Consider the following 18,019-nt stretch of genomic DNA (forward strand, 5'->3'; position numbering starts at 1 on the left):
GCTGGAGGAGATCCTATCTCCTGATTTCAGCATTGGTGTCACTGCTACGAGACACCACAAAGTCAGAGACACAGTGGGTAACACATCCTGTGATTATAGTTGCCATTAAAAGGCCTCAGGGAGTGCTAAATGTCTGCGAGTTTGGGGCGCAAATTACTTGTCTTGCCTTGGGTGCTGACAACCCACGCTATGAAAATAATTTTACTGTTAGGGGTCCCCACAACTTGGGAAATTTTATCAAGGGGTCACAGCTAGTAAGTTGAGAACCACTGCTCTAGCAGAAGCATTGAATGCACTGGTGGCTCTTTGGGATCATTTCATTCTGACCTAGGTCTGTCTTTCCCCTGAAACTTTTCCTAGTCAGCTTTGCAGGATCTGAAATTGGGGCAATTGATGATCATCTTTGACCTAGACTAGCCTAGGTTGTGCAAGGCTTTGCCCCAGTCTGAGAGACTGTCTACCATTACCTTTTGTGTGCTGCTGCTGGTAACCTTACGCCCGCTATTTTCTGAACATTTCTATTATCTTCTGGACTTCAGTTGGACATTAGCCATGAGAGAAATGGGTGGTTTTTAGATTTAGATTAATGGCTTATTTTCTGAAATTTGTTAATTTTAGTGGAGTACTATGTTCTGAAGAAGGGTGTGGTCCACATAGCCAGGACAGTTTGAATCCATTGTAAACATTCTCTCTGCTCCCGCCTACAAGATGGTTTTCCTTGTAGGCCATTACCCCTGTGAGGCCAGTGCCTGAATTGGTGACCTTATCCTACATGGAACCCTTTCTGGTTTTGCATACTGACATGGTGGTGTTAAGGCCGAGGACCACTTTCTTGCCCAAGTTTTTTTTTTTTGCCTCTTTCCTCAACAAGGTTAACTCCAGTCCTCCAAAAAAGGAAATTTCCTTCCATTGTCTGGTTGTGGTTTGAGCTCTTTTCTTGGTCCTTTTCTTTTTCAAGAAGACTGATTCTCTGCATGTCAAAAAGACCACCGATCTCATATTTACACTAAAAATAAAATAAAAAGTAATACAAAAAAAAGGCCCTTTAAGAGCTATGGGCGGAAGTGACATTTTGAGGTCGCTTCCACCCTGCAATGATATGGAGACGGATGGGGGCCATCTTCCCCTCACTCATCTCCATAACATGCTAGGGATAACATCCGATAGCCTCTGCCGACAGCATTCGGTAAGCGGCGGGGGTCACTGGAGCGTGGCATGAGGAGGGGGGCCCTCTCCCGCCACCGAATAAAAGGGATCTCACTATGAATCCACCGCAGAGACCACTTTTATCTTGAAGCGGACCGCCCGCTAAAGAAGATATACCGGGGTTATGGCAGCTAGCTGCTGCCATAACGATATTCCTCTTCAAAGTACTGATGTATAACGACGGTGGGCGGTCCGGAAGTGGTCATAGTATTAACCAATTTTTAGAAGTCTGACAGCCCCTCTATTAGAGGCTGGCATAGCACACTATGTAAGTTGTTTGTTTTAAAAAACGAGACTTGTAAATATTTTGAGCTGTCTTCAGGCCGGTCACGTGACTCGCGGCCACTTTACAGTTCCCATGGATGGCTTCTTCGGGAGGGGCCGTGATCTCCCTCTGACAGCCGGGGAGATCACGTGGCCGCTCGTTTCCTCCTGCAGAGGCCCTGTCTAGTAGCTGTAAAGTGGCCACGAGTCACGTGACCGGCCTGAAGACAGCTCAAAATCTGTATTCAGAACGCTCGTTTTTCAAAACAACTTACATAGAGGGGCTGGCAGCAACTTACATTTCAAAACAACCCACTCTAATAGAGGGGCTGGCAGTGACCATATTAATTTTTTTTTTTTTTTTGTTTTTTCTGTTTTTTTTTTTTCAATAAGAGCGGCGGAGGAGTGGGGCGGAGACACACAGAGAGGGAACTGACAGGCAGGAAGGAGGGGGAGAGAGGAGAGCAGAGGGGACAGCAGCGTATGATGCAGAGACGCACTCTGACCACATCGGTCAGGGCTCAGCAGCTCTGATTTTCGTGGTCAGCGCAGAGAGAGGATACAGGAAGTGGCAGGTTCAGGAATTTTTTTTTTTTTTTTTTACAGTTTAAAGGGGGACAGATTACACCGCACAAGCACTGTGCAATCTGCTTTAAGGTAGTAGCATGAGTAGCACCCGCATATGAAAACGGTGTCCAAACCACACATGTGAGGTATCACCGCGATCGGTAGAGAGAGCAATAATTCTAGCCCTAGACCTCCTCTGTATTTTTTTTTTTTTAAGTGTCGCCTTTGGGGATTTTTAAGGGTAAAAGTTTGTCACCAATCCACGAGCGGGTGCAATTTTGAAGCGTGATATGTTGGGTATCAATTTACTCGGCGTAACATTATCTTTCACAATATAAAAAACAATTGGGTTAACTTTACTGTTGTCATATTTTTTTAATTCAAAAAAGTGTATTTTTTCCCAAAAAAGTGCACTTGTAAGACTGCTGTGCAAATACAGTGTGACAAAGTATTGCAACGACCACCATTTTATTCTCTAGGGTGTTAAAAAAATGTATGTTTGGGGGTTGTAAGTAATTTTCTACCACAAAAAACTGTTTTTAATTTGTAAACAACAAATCTCAGAAAGAGGCTCGGTCCTTAAGTGGTTAAGCCTATATTGATTGGTTTGCACAAGTGTTAAAAGCCACTACAAACTATGGTGTCTATATCCTGGAATTTTTTTTCTTTCCTTTTTATACTAGTAATGGTGGGACTGCAATATTTTTGCGGACAATCTGACACTGGGAACCAGTGACACGGATACAGTGATCAGTGTTAAAAAATATACACGGTCACTGTACTAATGACGCTGGCTGGAAAGGGGTTAAACATCTAGGGCAATCAAAGTGTTAAATGTGTGCCTAACCAGTGTTTTTGTGTGTACAGTGTGTTGCTTTCATTAAGGGATGTGCTAAATTTTATTAACAAAATCCAGCATGTCCCCACTGACAGGACCGAGCTCTGCATTGTTTCCATAAGTAGAGTTTCTTCCACCAGTGTCTCTCCTTGCCGATCAGCAGGTGCCAGTAGTCATCCATTGGCCAGCACCCGCTGATCAGCTTCTGCTGTGACTAATCGCAGCAGAAGCCGTACGCCCCCTACCCGCAAGTGCAGAATTTGTGTATGTGTGTATATGTGTGTGTATGTATGTGTATATATAATTTAGATTGTGTGTATATGTGTGTGTGTATATATATATATATATATATATATATATATATATATATATATATATATATATATATATATATATATATATATATATATAAAAAAAAATGTGTATGTATGTATAATATATATATCTCATATATAAAAAAAGTGTATGTATAATACATACATATATATATAATGTGTGTATATTATTTACACACACACACACAATATAAATTATATTATAATATATATACACACACGCTATATTGTCAAAAGTATTGGAAGTATATATATATATGTGTGTGTGTGTGTATATGTATATATATATCTCATATATATATATATATATATATATAGATATATATATCTATATCTATATCTGAATTCTGCAGAGAGTGGCCGTCCTATAGCAGCTTTGCACTGTTTAGCACAGTGTTTCTCACCTCCAGTCCTCAAGGCGCCCCAACAGGTCATGTTTTCAGCCTCTCCATTATTTTGCACAGGTGATTTGATCAGTTTCACTGACTTAGTAATAACCACAGCCGTTTAATCTGAGGGAAATCCTGAAAACATGACCTGTTGGGGTGCCTTGAGGACTGGACTTGAGAAACACTGGTTTAACGCTCCATAAACAAGGAGGGGGGCAAAGCTTAACTGGGAGTGAAGTGGATGCTCTATATCAGGGATATACAATTAGCGTACCTCCAGCTGTTGCAGAACTACAAGTCCCATGAGGCATAGCAAGACTCTGACAGCCACAAGCATGACAGGCAGAGGCATGATGGGACTTGTAGTTTTGCAGCAGCTGGAGGTCCAGTAATTGCATATCCCTGCTGTATATAGATACAGATTGCCATTTATTCTATCCTGGGCCTAGATCTGCCATACATGGACTGGTTTGAAGACCGGTGTAGCCGTGTACTTCACACATTATTGGGCTTGACAGGTTCATTTTAATGCTGTTGCTGCCTGTTGAATAATCCATTTAAACACTGGTGCGATTCTGCAGTACTATTCAGACAGGGCTGTTGTATACAGCAGCTTCTTGTCAGGCTTCCTTGTGTATTCTTTCATACTCGGATATCTTTATTCAAGTACCTTGTATAACAGCAGCTTTTCTTCCTGAGAGCATTGTGACACTGATGGGTTTCATTCACGCTCTTTGCTTTACAGGCTGCTTTTTTTGCAGCTGCTTTGTGAAGTAGTGAGGAACTGAATCTCTACATCCCGTGTATAAATATTTAATACAGTCATTTTCCAGGATTGCGTCTATAAAACAAAAGGAGGCTCGCAGGCACAATTCAAACCTCGGTCCTTGTGCAATTCTGAGCATCGCATGCATATCATTAGTCATCCTGGTGTGTTTGACAGCAGACATCTGCATGGGAGGGACACTGACCAGGGCCCTTTTTTCCTCTGCTGTCTTTGTGTTAAAAATTTAAAAGGAATCTGTATTCTGTTGTATTCTTTTCCCACCTACATGAAGGCTAATAGCAAGCGTTAAAATACACCTTAGAAACTCCTACACCGATCGGTCATAAAATTATGACCACCCACCATAACCCATTAGGGCAGGGATCCTCAAACTACGGCCCTCCAGCTGTTGCAGAACTACACATCCCATGAGGCATTGTAAAACTCTGACATTCACAGACATGACTAGGCATGATGGGAATTGTAGTTCCTGAACACCTGGAGGGCCGCAGTTTGAAGACCCCTGCATTAGGGCATGGACTCCACTAGACCACTGAAGGTATCTGGGACCAAGCCATCAGTAGCAGATCCTTCAAAGCGAAACTCCACCCAAAATGGGAAGTTTCCCTTTAAAGGATAAAGTAAGTTCACCTTTTTCCGAAAAAATAAATTCACATTTTTATTGTACCTGAGCTCCAGGCAAAGTTACCGGCGGCTAACGGTAAGCTCCCGATCTCTACTTTGGTAGCTTTCCGATCATGTCATCGCTGTGACTGCCAATCATGACGGTCACATGTTCAGAATCTGCCCTGGCCTCCCAGCATCAGAAACCTCTTAAAGGGCAGGGAAGCACCGGTGTTAATCCTTAAGCACCTCCCACTGGTCACGACACGCTATGCTCTCCTCCTTATTCTTCTCTGATGGCTGCCTGCAGGTCAGTAGAAGGGGTTGGAGAGGCCTGTCGGGTAGATTGTATGTGGCCTCGTGTTTTCTAGTAACTGCTCTGATCCTGAGTATATGTCTGATTACGAATATCAAAATATTTTCAACGTTCCTATTTTATGTCAAGATAAGGTAACCTAAAGCAGTGGTTCTTAACCCTGTCCTCCAGTACCCCCCAACAGGCCATGTTTTCAGGTTTTCCTTAATCTTGCACAGGTGCTTTTTAGATCGGAATCAAAGGCCTGGTATTTTGTACAGCTATTTTATCTAAGAGAAATTCCCAAAACATGGCCTGTTGGGGGTACTTGAGGACTGAGGTTGAGAACCACTGACCTGAAGGAATCGCATTGTACTGCCAATACAATGCTAACAGGTTGATGGTAATTTTTAGACAGTCACACGGTCCCATAAATATATATTGGTCTGCTATGCCTTAGCTGTTTCTTTTGAATTGTTTTTTTTTTTGTTTGTTTTTATTTTATCAAAATAATAGAAAAACAAAAATTTCAAAATAAGATTGAAAAGTGACTAGCAGTGCGTGGCCTGTTGTCTATTGTTTCTGCTTTATTTATCCTTATCGGTTTCTCTCATTTTTTTTTTTTGGCTTTATTTCCAGTCTTCACAGTGCCTTCAATTCCCAGAACAATGAACTTAAAGTTTCATTTTTTTTTTCTTCAAGGGTCTCACCAGATGCTCCTGCTGGCCGTTTTTGTTACTCCACTCACTGATCTTTCTAGTGACTTCTACAAATTTCAGGAAATGATTGAAACCACTATGGACATGGAGCAGGTATGTTGTCTGTACTAAATATTTCTATGGGGCTCTGGAGCACCTTGCATTTCCATATAAAAAGGTGATGAATACAGTGCATCCGGAAAGTATTCACAGCGCTTCACTGTGAAAGAATTTTGTTTGAAATCTTTGTAAATTTTCTTAAAAATGAAAAAAATCCCCATGTACATAAGTATTCACAGCCTCTGCTCAATACTTAAAGTGGAGTTCCACTCCTAAAATTAATTTTGCATCAATCAGCTGCTTTAAAAAGGATTAACATTTGGGAAAAAAATTTTTTTTTACTCACCTCTTAATGCCTGTTGCTAGGGGGTCCCTCGTAATCTGCCTCCTTACTCACCTCGGCTCCTTACGTCGCTTCCCTCGGCGCCTCTGCTCGCTACTGCTCCTGGTGGATGTCATCATTTCCCAGGAGTCAGTGGGCTGCGCTGAGGGCTAGGTTTGCATAACGGGCGGGCACTTCCGATGACGCCGCCCGTTGTTATGGCAACCTGAGTAGGTGACGGCGCTCCGATAATGGATGATTGCGCATGCGCGAGATCGGGGAGAGAACGGGCAGTGCATGCTGGTCACTCAGCGGCACCGTATCCCGGAAGAGGATGCTTGTGGGCTTCACATGCCCACAGGCAAGTTGATAACTTTCAGGAAGAAATTATATATAAGTTGCTTTTTGATGCGAAAACGGACATCGGGGGATATTTTTCACCAAAAAAGTGAGTGGTACATTTTGATTAGATCTTAGAAAAAAAAAATTATACGTTGCAACTCCGCTTTAAAGTACCTTTGGCACCAATTGCAGCCTCAAGTATTTTTGAGTATGATGCTACAAGCTTGGCACACCTATTTTTGGGCAGTTTCTTCTATTCTTTGCAGGACCTCTCAAACACCATCAGGTTGGATGGGGAGCATCTGTACATAGCCATTTTCAGATCGCTCCAGAGATGTTCAATTGGGTTCAAGTGTGGGCTGTGGCTGGGCCACTCAAGGACATTCACGGAGTTGTCCCATAGCCACTCCTTTTATGTTGGCTGTGTGCTTGAGGGCGTTGCCCTGTTTGAAAATGAACCTTCGCCCCAGTCTGAGGTCCAGAGCGCTCTGGAGCGGGCTGTCATCAAGGATGTCTCTGTACATTGCTGCATTCATCTTTCCCTCAATCCTGACTAGTCTCCCAGTTCCTGCCAATGAAAAACATCTCCGCAGCATGATGCTGCCACCACCATGCTTAACTGTAGGGATGGTATTGGCCAGGTGATGAGCTGGTGCCTTGTTTCCTCCAGACATGACGCTTGCCATTCAGGTTCAGTCTTTGTTTCATCAGACCAGAGAATTTTGTTTCTCATGGTCAGAGACCTTCAGGTGCCTTTTGGCAAACTCCAGGCGGGTTGTCATGTGCCTTTTGCTGAGTAGTGGCTTCTGTGTGGCTACTCTATAATACAGGCCTGATTGGTGGAATGCTGCAGGGATGGTTTTTCCTGGAAGGTTCTCCTCTCTCCACAGAGCAACGCTTGAGCTCTGTCAGTGACCAATCGGGTTCTTGGTCACCTCCCGGACTAATGCCCTTGTCCCCAGAACGCTCAGTTTGGCCGGGTGGCCCGCTCTAGGAATGGTCCAGGAAGAGTACGGATGATGGAGGCCACTGTGCTCATTGGGACATTCAATGCTGCAGAGATTTTTCTTTGCCTCGATACAATCCTGTCTCGGAGGTCTACAGACAATTCCTTGGACTTAATGGCTTGGTTATTGCCCTGACATGCACTATTAACTGTGGGACCTTATATAGACAGGCGTCTGCCTTTCCAAATTATGTCTGATCAAGTTGTAGAAACATCCCAAGGATGATCAGTGGAAACAGGATGGACCTGAGCTTAATTTTGCCTGTCAAACAAAAGGCTGTGAATACTTATGTATATGTGATTTATTTTTTTTTTCTTCATTTTTTGATTTTTAATAAGTTTGCAAAGGTTTCAGACAAACTTATTTCACGTTGCCATTATGGGATTTTGTTTGTAGGATTTTGAGGAAAATAATGAATTTAATCTATTTTGGAATAAGGCTTTAACATAACAAAATGTGGAAAAAGTGAAGCGCTGTGAATACTTTCCGGATGCACTGCATCTGTGAGGAGTTATAGGCATGATGAACATAGCAAACTACAGTCTATACAGATACTGTTGAGCTGTGTGTAAATATCAGTGTTGAATAATCTTCAGCCTATTAAATCATCAGTCCCATCCAACTTATCAAAATATCAATATGAAAAATAGGAAAATCATAAAAAAAAAAAAAAAACCACCACATGTGAACTGTTCATAAGTCCATAAGTGCATAGTGTCATAATAAATGCTTCTGGTCACACACAGCCTTTTACCAAAATCCAAGACCCCATATCATAGGTGGTCTAAACAAGCTCAGAGGTGTGCAAGTCCATAAAGACATGGATGAGCGACTTTGGTCCTGACCTCAACCTGATAGAACACCTTTGGCATGAATTGGAGCGGAGACTGTGAGCCAGGCCTTCTCGTCCAACCTCAGTGCCTGACCTCACAAATGCGCTTCTGGAAGAACGGTCAAACATCCCCATAGACACACTCCTAAACCTTGTGGATGGCCTTCCCAGAAGAGTTGAAGCTGTTATAGCTGCAAAGGGTGGACCAACTCAATATTGAACCCTACGGACTAAGACTGGGATGCCAATAAAGTTCACGTGTGGCAGAGCTGTGCCAGATTTTGCACTCTCCTGTTTTAGTAAATCAACTTCATACTGTCTCTAGTGCAATAAAGGACTTCTACCCTCCTGTTCCTAAGATTCTTTAGAACTGTAGAAAAAAAATATATATATATATCTCTATCATCTCTACCATCTCTATCTATATCTCTACCTATATCTCTACCATCTCTATCTATATCTCTATCATCTCTATCATCTCTATCTCTATCATCTCTATCATCTCTATCTATATCTCTATCATCTCTACCATCTCTATCTATATCTCTACCATCTCTATCTATATCTCTACCATCTCTATCTATATCTCTACCATCTCTATCTATATCTCTACCATCTCTATCTATATCTCTATCATCTCTCTATATCTCTATCATCTCTATATCTCTATCATCTCTATATCTCTATATCTCTATCTATATCATCTCTATCATCTCTATCTATATCATCTCTATCATCTCTATCTATATCATCTCTATCATCTCTATCTATATCATCTCTATCATCTCTATCTATATCTCTTAATATATTTTTCTTACATTTCTAAAGAATCTTAGGAACAGAAGGGTAGATGTCTTTTATTGCACAAGAGAGACAGTATTAGGTTGATTTACTAAAACCGGAGAGTGCAAAATCTGGTTCAGCTCTGCATAGAAACGAATCCGCTTTCAGGTTTTACTTTCAAAGCTTAATTGAACAAGCTGAAGTTAGAAGTTGAAGTTTCTATGCAGAGCTGCACCCGATTTTGCACTCTCCAGTTTAAGTAAATCAATCCTACGGTGTCTGCAATAAAAGAAAAAAAAATCTTTCTGCTTGCAAATTTATTTTCTTTTTTTAGCCAAAGTTCTTCTGCTTTAGGGAAAGGAAGATAGAAGCAGGATGTTACTGCAGTATTAGATATGGTTTTGAACATCACATAACTGACTGCTTTGGAGATAAGGACTGACCTCTTATACGACATTTGCATTTTATAGAGCTCAGAACAGAGAAGGCCCTTCCTCAGACTTTGCCTCAAGGTCGGAAGAGCACGATTGTCTGAAATGTCTTTGAATCCTATAGTATCCTTCCCTGGGAACACCTGAACTCCTATAGTGCACATGGGGAAAGTGATCATACTTTGTTATACTCGGGTGCTGTGGAAGAACTTCTTTGGTGTCTGAATCGCATTACAAGAGCAGATTATCCTCTCTGCAGGGAGAGCTTTTATCAATACATCATTGTGTGAGTGATTGTCTTTCTGTTGCAAAAGAACATACAGTATGTATTACCTGGACATAAATTTTAAACTAGCATCATCTGGGTCATTGGGAATGTATTGGGAATGATATTTCTTCTGTTCTCAGCATTTTAATTAGTTCTGGCTGCTCTGTTTGCTGTCCTGTCAAGGGTAGCCTTGCTGTTCATCATGACGGCCCAAACACGGCCATATTGCTTTGTGTATTCCCTGCTTTATACTTCATGGGGTCGGTGGCATCCAGTGGTCACCCTTAATCTCCCTGTTCTTGTGCTTAGGTTGTCTGACAATATGACACTTCACAGTTTGATTCTCAAGGCTGATCTGCAGGAAAATGCTGACCGTTTCTTTTAGCTTCTTGCATAAAGCTACTTGCAGCAGCACACTTATGTGGTACATTGTTTTAAAGGGATAACCTCTTCAATTTTAAGTAGTACATTTATGTAAGAAGTGGCAGCTGGTGCTCCTTTTTTTTTTTTTTTTTTTTGGGGGGGGGCGCAAACAAACCAAACCCAAACACCACCCCCCGCCCCCCTCGCCAGGTTGTGGGTGGCTTCCACGGCTTCTCCTCCTGGCCAACCTGCTCCCTGTCCTGATTGGCTGGGAGAAGAAGCAGCAAGACAATATTGAATGTTAATTCGCTAATGTTACCAATGGGAGGGCTCGTGGTGCAGTGCCCCGAGCCCAACATTTTTGAAGCCAATAAGAGCCACAGGCTCTAATCATGTGCTTCAAAAAAAAAAAAAAACTTGTAGAAATCTATCTGTCCGGTGTCCTGCATCTAGATTAGGGGGGCCGCGCCCCTTATGGACTGACCGCCGCTTTTGTAAGAGACATTTTGTACTTTATGTTCGTGAATGCAGCTATATTTGCTCATTACATTTGCAGGCTGTTCTTCCTTCTTTGCAATATTACAGCATGGCTGTGCTTTACTGCTCTGTCCAAAAATGCAAGTCTAAATTAGTCTAAAAACCTCTGCATTTTAAGACGAAGGAAGGCCAAAGCTATTTTGGCCCCACTTATCCTGTAGTTGACAAGAGGGCACTTCATTCTGCACTCCTGTAACCAATATTTAGCCAACATCGATCTAAAGTCTGCTGTCGGTTGACGTCACTCAGCTTATCAAGACGCTGGAGTTATCCCGAATTTAAAGTGATATTATAGGTATATTTTTATTTTATTTTTTTTAAATAACAAACATGTTATACATACCTGCTGTGTGCACAGAGCAGTCCCGATCCTCCTCCCTCCTCCTCCCCTCACCCATCCATCCATCCCCTGCCGGTGTTCTATCGATTTGTGCCCTCCATCGAAAAGTGCCCGCGCATGTGCAGAACGGAAGGGCACTCCAGCTGATTTGCCGATCACCTGTAGTGATGCGCACATCGTAGGAGGGCTTTTTCGACTGGAGATATCATTTCACATGCACAATTGAAAGCTATGCAAAGAGTGGAGGGACACTGTAGATGTCAGTTTGTGCCTCGCTGTAAACCCGCGGCTCAACAGTAAGGCACAAAATGACCCATACGGTATTTACATAGAATTTCATGGGCACAATTTAATGCTATCTCCTTCGATAATAGGCTCCTATGATGTTCGCATGAGCTATGGTGATGTCACTCCAGCTGGTCAGGAAATCGGCTGGAGTACCGTTCCGTTCTGCGCATGCGCGGTCATTTTTCGACGGGCACATATCGACAGAACACTGGCAATCCTGGCTCTTCCTTTTCTCCGACTGCCCCCACTTTAAGCTGCTGCCAGTCCTTTAGACACCTAGAATAGGGCTCGGCTTCCACCCCCTGCCTCCACATTGGCTGTGAGCTCTGATTAACAGCAGAAGGAGCTAATGACTCCCGCTGCTGTCTTTTGGCCAGTCAGGTGGCAGAGACCCAGGAGAGGAGCCGCTCTCATGCACATCAATGGAGCGTGATCGATGCATAGAATGCACAGAGGTAAAAATTTTCATGCTTTAGGACCACTTGAACCTCTTGGCGCTGGCTACATGCAAATATATGGCCTCTTTGCCCTGAGCAGCTGCATATTTGTGTGCATTAGTTCAAATACAGCTCTGCCAAGTGCACGCTCCCTGCACGCTCCTGACACAGTTGCCAGCGGCTAACGGAAAGCTTGCGATTGCTGCTTGCAGTCAGGAGCTTTCAGATCATGTGACAACCAGTCACGGTGGTCATTTGATCATAAGCCCCGTCCTGTCTCCCAGCATCCTAAACCCCTTAAGGGGGCTGGGAGGCGCTAGCTCTAAGGGGTTAATGTTGATCCACCCAGATTCCTGACAGGTAGCTGGCTCAGCCTCTCGGCACGCTGCTGAGAGGCTGAGCCAGCAACTCCTGCTCCCTCCACAGCCCAACGCTCCAGAGAGCGCTGAAGACAATACTCAGAGATCAGCGGTCTTAGATTACTCAGTTCTCAGTGTAGATGCGGCAGGGGACAAATGCAGCATTGGATAAATGCCACACGTTTTGTATATCTGCAGTGTGAGATATAAGGCACTGCTGCTGGCCAAAGATGATTTGGTGATGTCATTACTGAGGTTACTGTTGTGCTTGCTGGAGGCACAGACTTGAGGAAGCAAACCTCTGTCTCTACCAAGTTGGCCGCCTCCACAGAGATGATGTAGCGCAAGGCCCTCTGCTTTTTTTTTCCAGAACAGTTTCCAGGGTTCAGTTCTTCTTCTAAAATTAATTTAATATCACAAATGTTGTGATAAACCCCAAAGAAAACGTATTTTTTTTTATTGCAGATTACCTATTTTTAGATGTGACAGCTGTATTAGTTTTCTTTTTAAAGCTTTCTTTCCTTTTGTTTTCACCTGATGCAGCCAGCAAGTGAGTTGTTCAACAGAACAAGCTGTCTAGCAGATGTAGCAGTTACAGGGCTGAGACAAACCATTTACCACTGACGGGCGCTTAAAATGATCCACTTTTGTTTACCGTATGTATCGGCGTATAACACACACTTTTTTCCTCATAAAATCAGGGGAAAATCGTGGGTGCGTGTTATACGCCATCCCCCCCCCCCCGCTGATTGTGAGCGAAGGAGCGAGCGCCGCCGATATACATATAGCCGAGTGTACTCGACTAGGCTCGGCTCCGCTCAGTCCCGCTCAGTCCCGCCCTATGATGGACATAACACAGGGACTGGGTGTGACTGTGAGCGGAGGAGCCGAGCCTAGCCGAGTACACTTGGCTATATATGTATATCGGTGGCGCTCGGCTCCGCTTGCAGTCACGCCCAGTCCCGCCATTGGACCTGTGTTATGTCCATCATAGGGCGGGACTGCGAGAGGAGCCGAGATACACAGGACCGGCTCTGTGTATCTTGGCGGCGCCATATTTAAACTGCAGTGACACTGACAAGGCTTCAAATGACACTGGACAAGGCTGCAGATGGACACTGATAAGGCTGCATTGATGGGCATTTAAATGTAAGTTTTTTTTCCCTAAAGTTTTTTTTTTTTCCTTAAAATTCCCTCCTAAACTTGGGGTGCGTGTTATACGCCGATAAATACGGTATGTAAAACCTTTATCCCAAAAAGAAAAAAAAAAATGCTTTAACTGCTTATACAGTATTAGCTGAAGGTCAGCTTTAGTTGGTGTATCTCAGTGGTTCTCAACTCCTGTCCTCTGGACCCACTAACAGGCCAGATTTTAAGTATTACTTTGGGGAGATGCAGACTAGAATAGTGCAATCACTGAGCAGCAAATGATATCACCTGTGATGTATTTCAGTTATCTTGCAAACCTGGCCTGTTAGTGGGCCCTGAGGACAGGAGTTGAGAACCATTGGTGTATCTGAATCTGCTGGTGCAACTAACACCCCCCCTCCCCCAGATTAACAATGCTGTTGTCCAAAGGTACCCCCTGTGCTCCTTCATCCGGAAGGGAGGCACTCGCATAGAGGAGGTGTCACTGGCCAGATCACCAGGTAAAAATAAAGAGAAAAAAAACAAACGCAGCCATCACATCTAATGACTGGTAAGCTGCAATATGTTATACATTTTTAGTCTTGGGCTTAATACTACTATGACATTCCCTTTAATCTGATTGTAAAGGCTCGTTTTTTTTGTTTGTTTTTTTTTTAAATATATTATACTTGCCTGCTCTGTGGATTTGTTTTGCACAGGGGTGCCCCGATTCTCATCTTCTTGGGTCCTCCTTCTGGTGAGTGCCCCCACAGCCAGCAGCTTGCTATGGGGGCACCCGAGCCGAGTCAGAGCTCCCTGTATCCATTCAGACACTGGGCCCCAACCCAGACCCGCCCCCTCTCTCTCCCGTAATTGGCTGTCTGATTTTGATTGACAGCCGTGGGAGCCAATGGTGCCGCTGCTGTGTCTCAGCCAATCGGGAGGAGTGTCTGGGACAGCTAAAACACTTGTGGACATCACTGCAGAGAGAACGGACTCAGGCAATTAATTAGGGGGGGGTGCTGGGGACACTGCTACCCACAGAAGGTTTTTTATCTTAATGCATAGAATGCATTAAGACAAAAAAACCTTCTGCCTTTTACATCTCCTTTTAAGACGATGTTTTCATAGCTAGACCATGCTGCTTGTTTACTGTGTACTTGTACTGTACATTAGCTAATTACTTTCTAGCCTTTGCAGTGATCACTAGTTGGCTTTTTGTAATTTGAATGATGTATTGCTCAATAATGAAACCAATTCTCTTTTGTTATTTCTAGTATGTATTTTATCTGGGGAAATTTGAAATCAATCTTTTAGGTTTGGTGTTCTTAAAAGAGAAGTATTGGTTTAGGGGTTATTGTAGAATCATACCTACCTAGGTGGATGCAGCATCTGTCCCCCGCCGCCTCTTCACTGAGAACCGAGCCACCGAACATCGCCAATGGCCTTGGTTCTCTGCGCTCCCCGGGCAGAGAGCTGCTGACTGTCAATCGGCAGCTCTCCTGCTCTGCTCCTCCAGACTCTCACTGGAGCCCTGAGCTGTGGAGGGGCGGGGAGCTGCCGTCAGTCCAGGCATTGGTGGATCCAGACTTTATTGTCGGGGTGACGCGGTGCCTGGAACTGATTCCTATGACGAGAGCGGACGTCAGAACGCTCTCTGCTGAAAACAGGTCCCAGGAGTGCAAAACGAATTGTGACCCTTAGGAGAAGCCCAGCCAAACAAGCTCAGGCTAGACTTCTCCTTTTTAAACATTCTGCATGATGCAGGGTAATGTGTTTTTTTTTTTTTTTTTTTTTCTTTTCCTCTGTACAATTTGTAGTTTGTTTTGGCTTTTGTGATCCAAGTCTTTCCAGATAATTTGACATTTATCAGCCCTGATGTTCTCACTGCCCATCTCATTTCTTGAGCCCTTAAAATATCAGCATGGTACAGACACCCCCAAAGTGACCCCCTTCTTTTTTTTTTTTTGAAAAGTAGATACTCTAATAGTTTGACATCGTGCGACTTCACTTAAAATCGAACGATTTTAAAGCCGCCTGTCCGTGCGACTTCGTGCACAGTTGTCTATGCAAGTTACACTTAAAATCGCCAAAATAGCGCAGGAACTTTTTTCAAACTGGTGCCGCACCGCAAAGTAGGCATCGCACAGATTTGAGCAGTTCCATTGCCGACAATAGGGTGCAACTTGTCTTGCGATTTGGACCTGTCAAATCGCTTGACAAGTCGCACCGGTGTGAATGAAGGGTGGTAAGGCTTCTAAAGGACATAAATTTACTCCTGATTACCCATCACATTTTTCAATAAGATGTCCTGCGCTACCCGTGCTTGCCACCTCACTGGGGTGTACCACGCTGCCGGTGCTGGAACTGGAGAGAGTCCAGAGAAGGGCAACAAAGCTAATAAAGGGGCTGGAGGATCTCCGCTATGGGGAAAGACTACAAGCATTGAACCTTATACTCTCTGGAGAGGAGACACTTGAGAGGGGATATAATGGCGCTGTTCATACACCATGCTGGCGACCCTAGCATAAGGAAAAAACTTTTCAGTGAAAGGGAATGTAGACACGCGGCCATTCACTAAAATTGGAAGAGATTCGGTTTAACCTTAAACTGCGTAGCTGTAGAGGATTCTTTACTGTCAGAGCGGTAAGGATGTAGAATTCTCTTCCACAAGCAGTGGTATCGGCAGGGAGCGTCCATAGTTTGAAAAAAAACTATTAGATGGGCACCTTAACGATCACAACATAAAGGGGTATACGATGTACTATTGATATAAACACACACACATCATAGGTTGAATTGGATAGACTTGTCTCTTTTTTTTTTTTTCAGCCCCACCAACTATGTAACTGCGATTCAGTAGGATGTTCAGTGCTTGGTGACCCTAGTGTGCTAGACTCTTGGTGCCGATTCACACAGGGGCAACACGACTTCAGCACTACTTTGCAAGGCAACTTCAACGCAACTTCAGCACGACTTTAAGCAGTTTACGACGCAACTTCAAGTCGCCTCCAGGACAGGCGACTTTGGCTGTGGCCAATCACAGAATAATCAGCTCTCTGGGAGGGAGGGGTTTGCCTGGGTAAACTAATTTCTTTTCCTGTAAAGTCGCTTCAATATAGATGGAGATCCGACTTGAAGGCGACTTCCATTGAATTCTATGGGTACACGTCGCCTAGAAGTAGTACAGGAACCTTTTCTGAAGTCGGAGCGACTTCAGTAGTGTGCATTAAGATGCTCTCATTGACTATAATGCATTTCCCAAAGTCAAGCGACTTGAGGGCTGCCAAGTCGGATCCCAAGTCGTTGTAGTGTGAACCGAACCTTAGAAGAGACCCCCTTCATCCTCTGAATCAGTGGTGGCTGTTAATGAACCTCTGATTTCCATAGGTTCATACTCTGAATCGGACTGTGAGATCTCCTAGCTGCTCTCATCAGTAGTTAATTTTTTTTTTTTGGGGAGTGGCTATACTGGTAACTGATGACAGTGGTACTGGTGTTGGTGATCAAAACGCCAGTTCCAGCTAACAATGGTACTAAATGACTGGTGTGCCTGGCAATGGGGACACTGTTGCTGGCTTAATTGGTGATCAGGAATACGGTTTCTGGCTGCACTGGTCTGGCGACACGCACTTGGGTGGATACAATCGGGATTTGGCTTACACCAGCTCTGGTGACACTGGTACTGATGTGGCTAGTGATCAGGAAGTCTTTTGCTGAATTAACTGGTTTTGTGACCCTGGCACTGGTGTGGCTAGTGATTTGGAACACTGTGGCTGTACTGGTCTGGTGACACTGTAACTGGTGTGGCTAACAATCGAGGATACTGTGACTCACTGCACTGGTCTGGTGACAATCTGATTTGGTGTGGGTAGCGGCCAAGGGCAATGTGCCCGGCTCTGGTGCATTGTAGAAAGTGCTGTGGCCGATCATTGTAGGAAAACCCTGTTTCCTCCACAGCTGGTCAGAGTGCTGGCTGCAGAATGCAGGCTTTGTTGTGGTGTTGGTCACTGCAATCACAGGGTATGGGGCCAAATCATTGGTTCTGTACCCTTGTTTTGTGATCTGCTGTGTCCAAGTTACACAGCGATCACAGTTCATGCCCTTTAGTGCATTCATGATCACCACAAAGGGGAAGCCCTTTTACATGGCCTCTCGCCCTCAGAACACATGAGTGAAGAAGGTGTCTGGGGAGTTAAGTTTACCATAATTCTCCCTAAACTGAGCTGCAGGAGGTTCATGTTCGGTTTTCAAACCTAATTCCCAGGTTTTGGCTGCAGTTCCACTTTAATCTTTCCAGATAGCGGTGATTGGCCGTAAACCTTTTTGATTCACCTGCGTTAACAATCTCCTTTCTAAAATCTGTAACGGATGTCTTGGTTGTTAAACGTTCATTGACTTGAAGAATAGACCATATTTCTTATCCAGATTGCCGTTCCCTGCTTTTATCTGTGGAATATGAGCAACATGAGCCATAGCTGGGCTTGTTCTGCAGCATCAGGCTGATTACTTGGCGTTACCAGTGTGTATGTGCAGTAAC

General features: G+C 43.9%; 1 protein-coding gene across 1 annotated transcript in view; it reads left to right on the plus strand.

The window, feature by feature from the left end:
• MSH2 (mutS homolog 2) overlaps positions 1-18,019 on the plus strand; it is a 177,574-nt gene that overhangs the window by 65,244 nt on the left and 94,311 nt on the right. Inside the window, exon 8 of the mRNA XM_073628513.1 lies at positions 5,987-6,096. Coding sequence (XP_073484614.1) covers positions 5,987-6,096 — 110 coding nt within the window. The remainder of the gene's footprint in view (positions 1-5,986; positions 6,097-18,019) is intronic.

The sequence above is a fragment of the Aquarana catesbeiana genome, linkage group LG04 (genome assembly GCF_042186555.1).
Source record: "Aquarana catesbeiana isolate 2022-GZ linkage group LG04, ASM4218655v1, whole genome shotgun sequence".
Taxonomy (NCBI): Eukaryota; Metazoa; Chordata; class Amphibia; order Anura; family Ranidae; genus Aquarana; species Aquarana catesbeiana.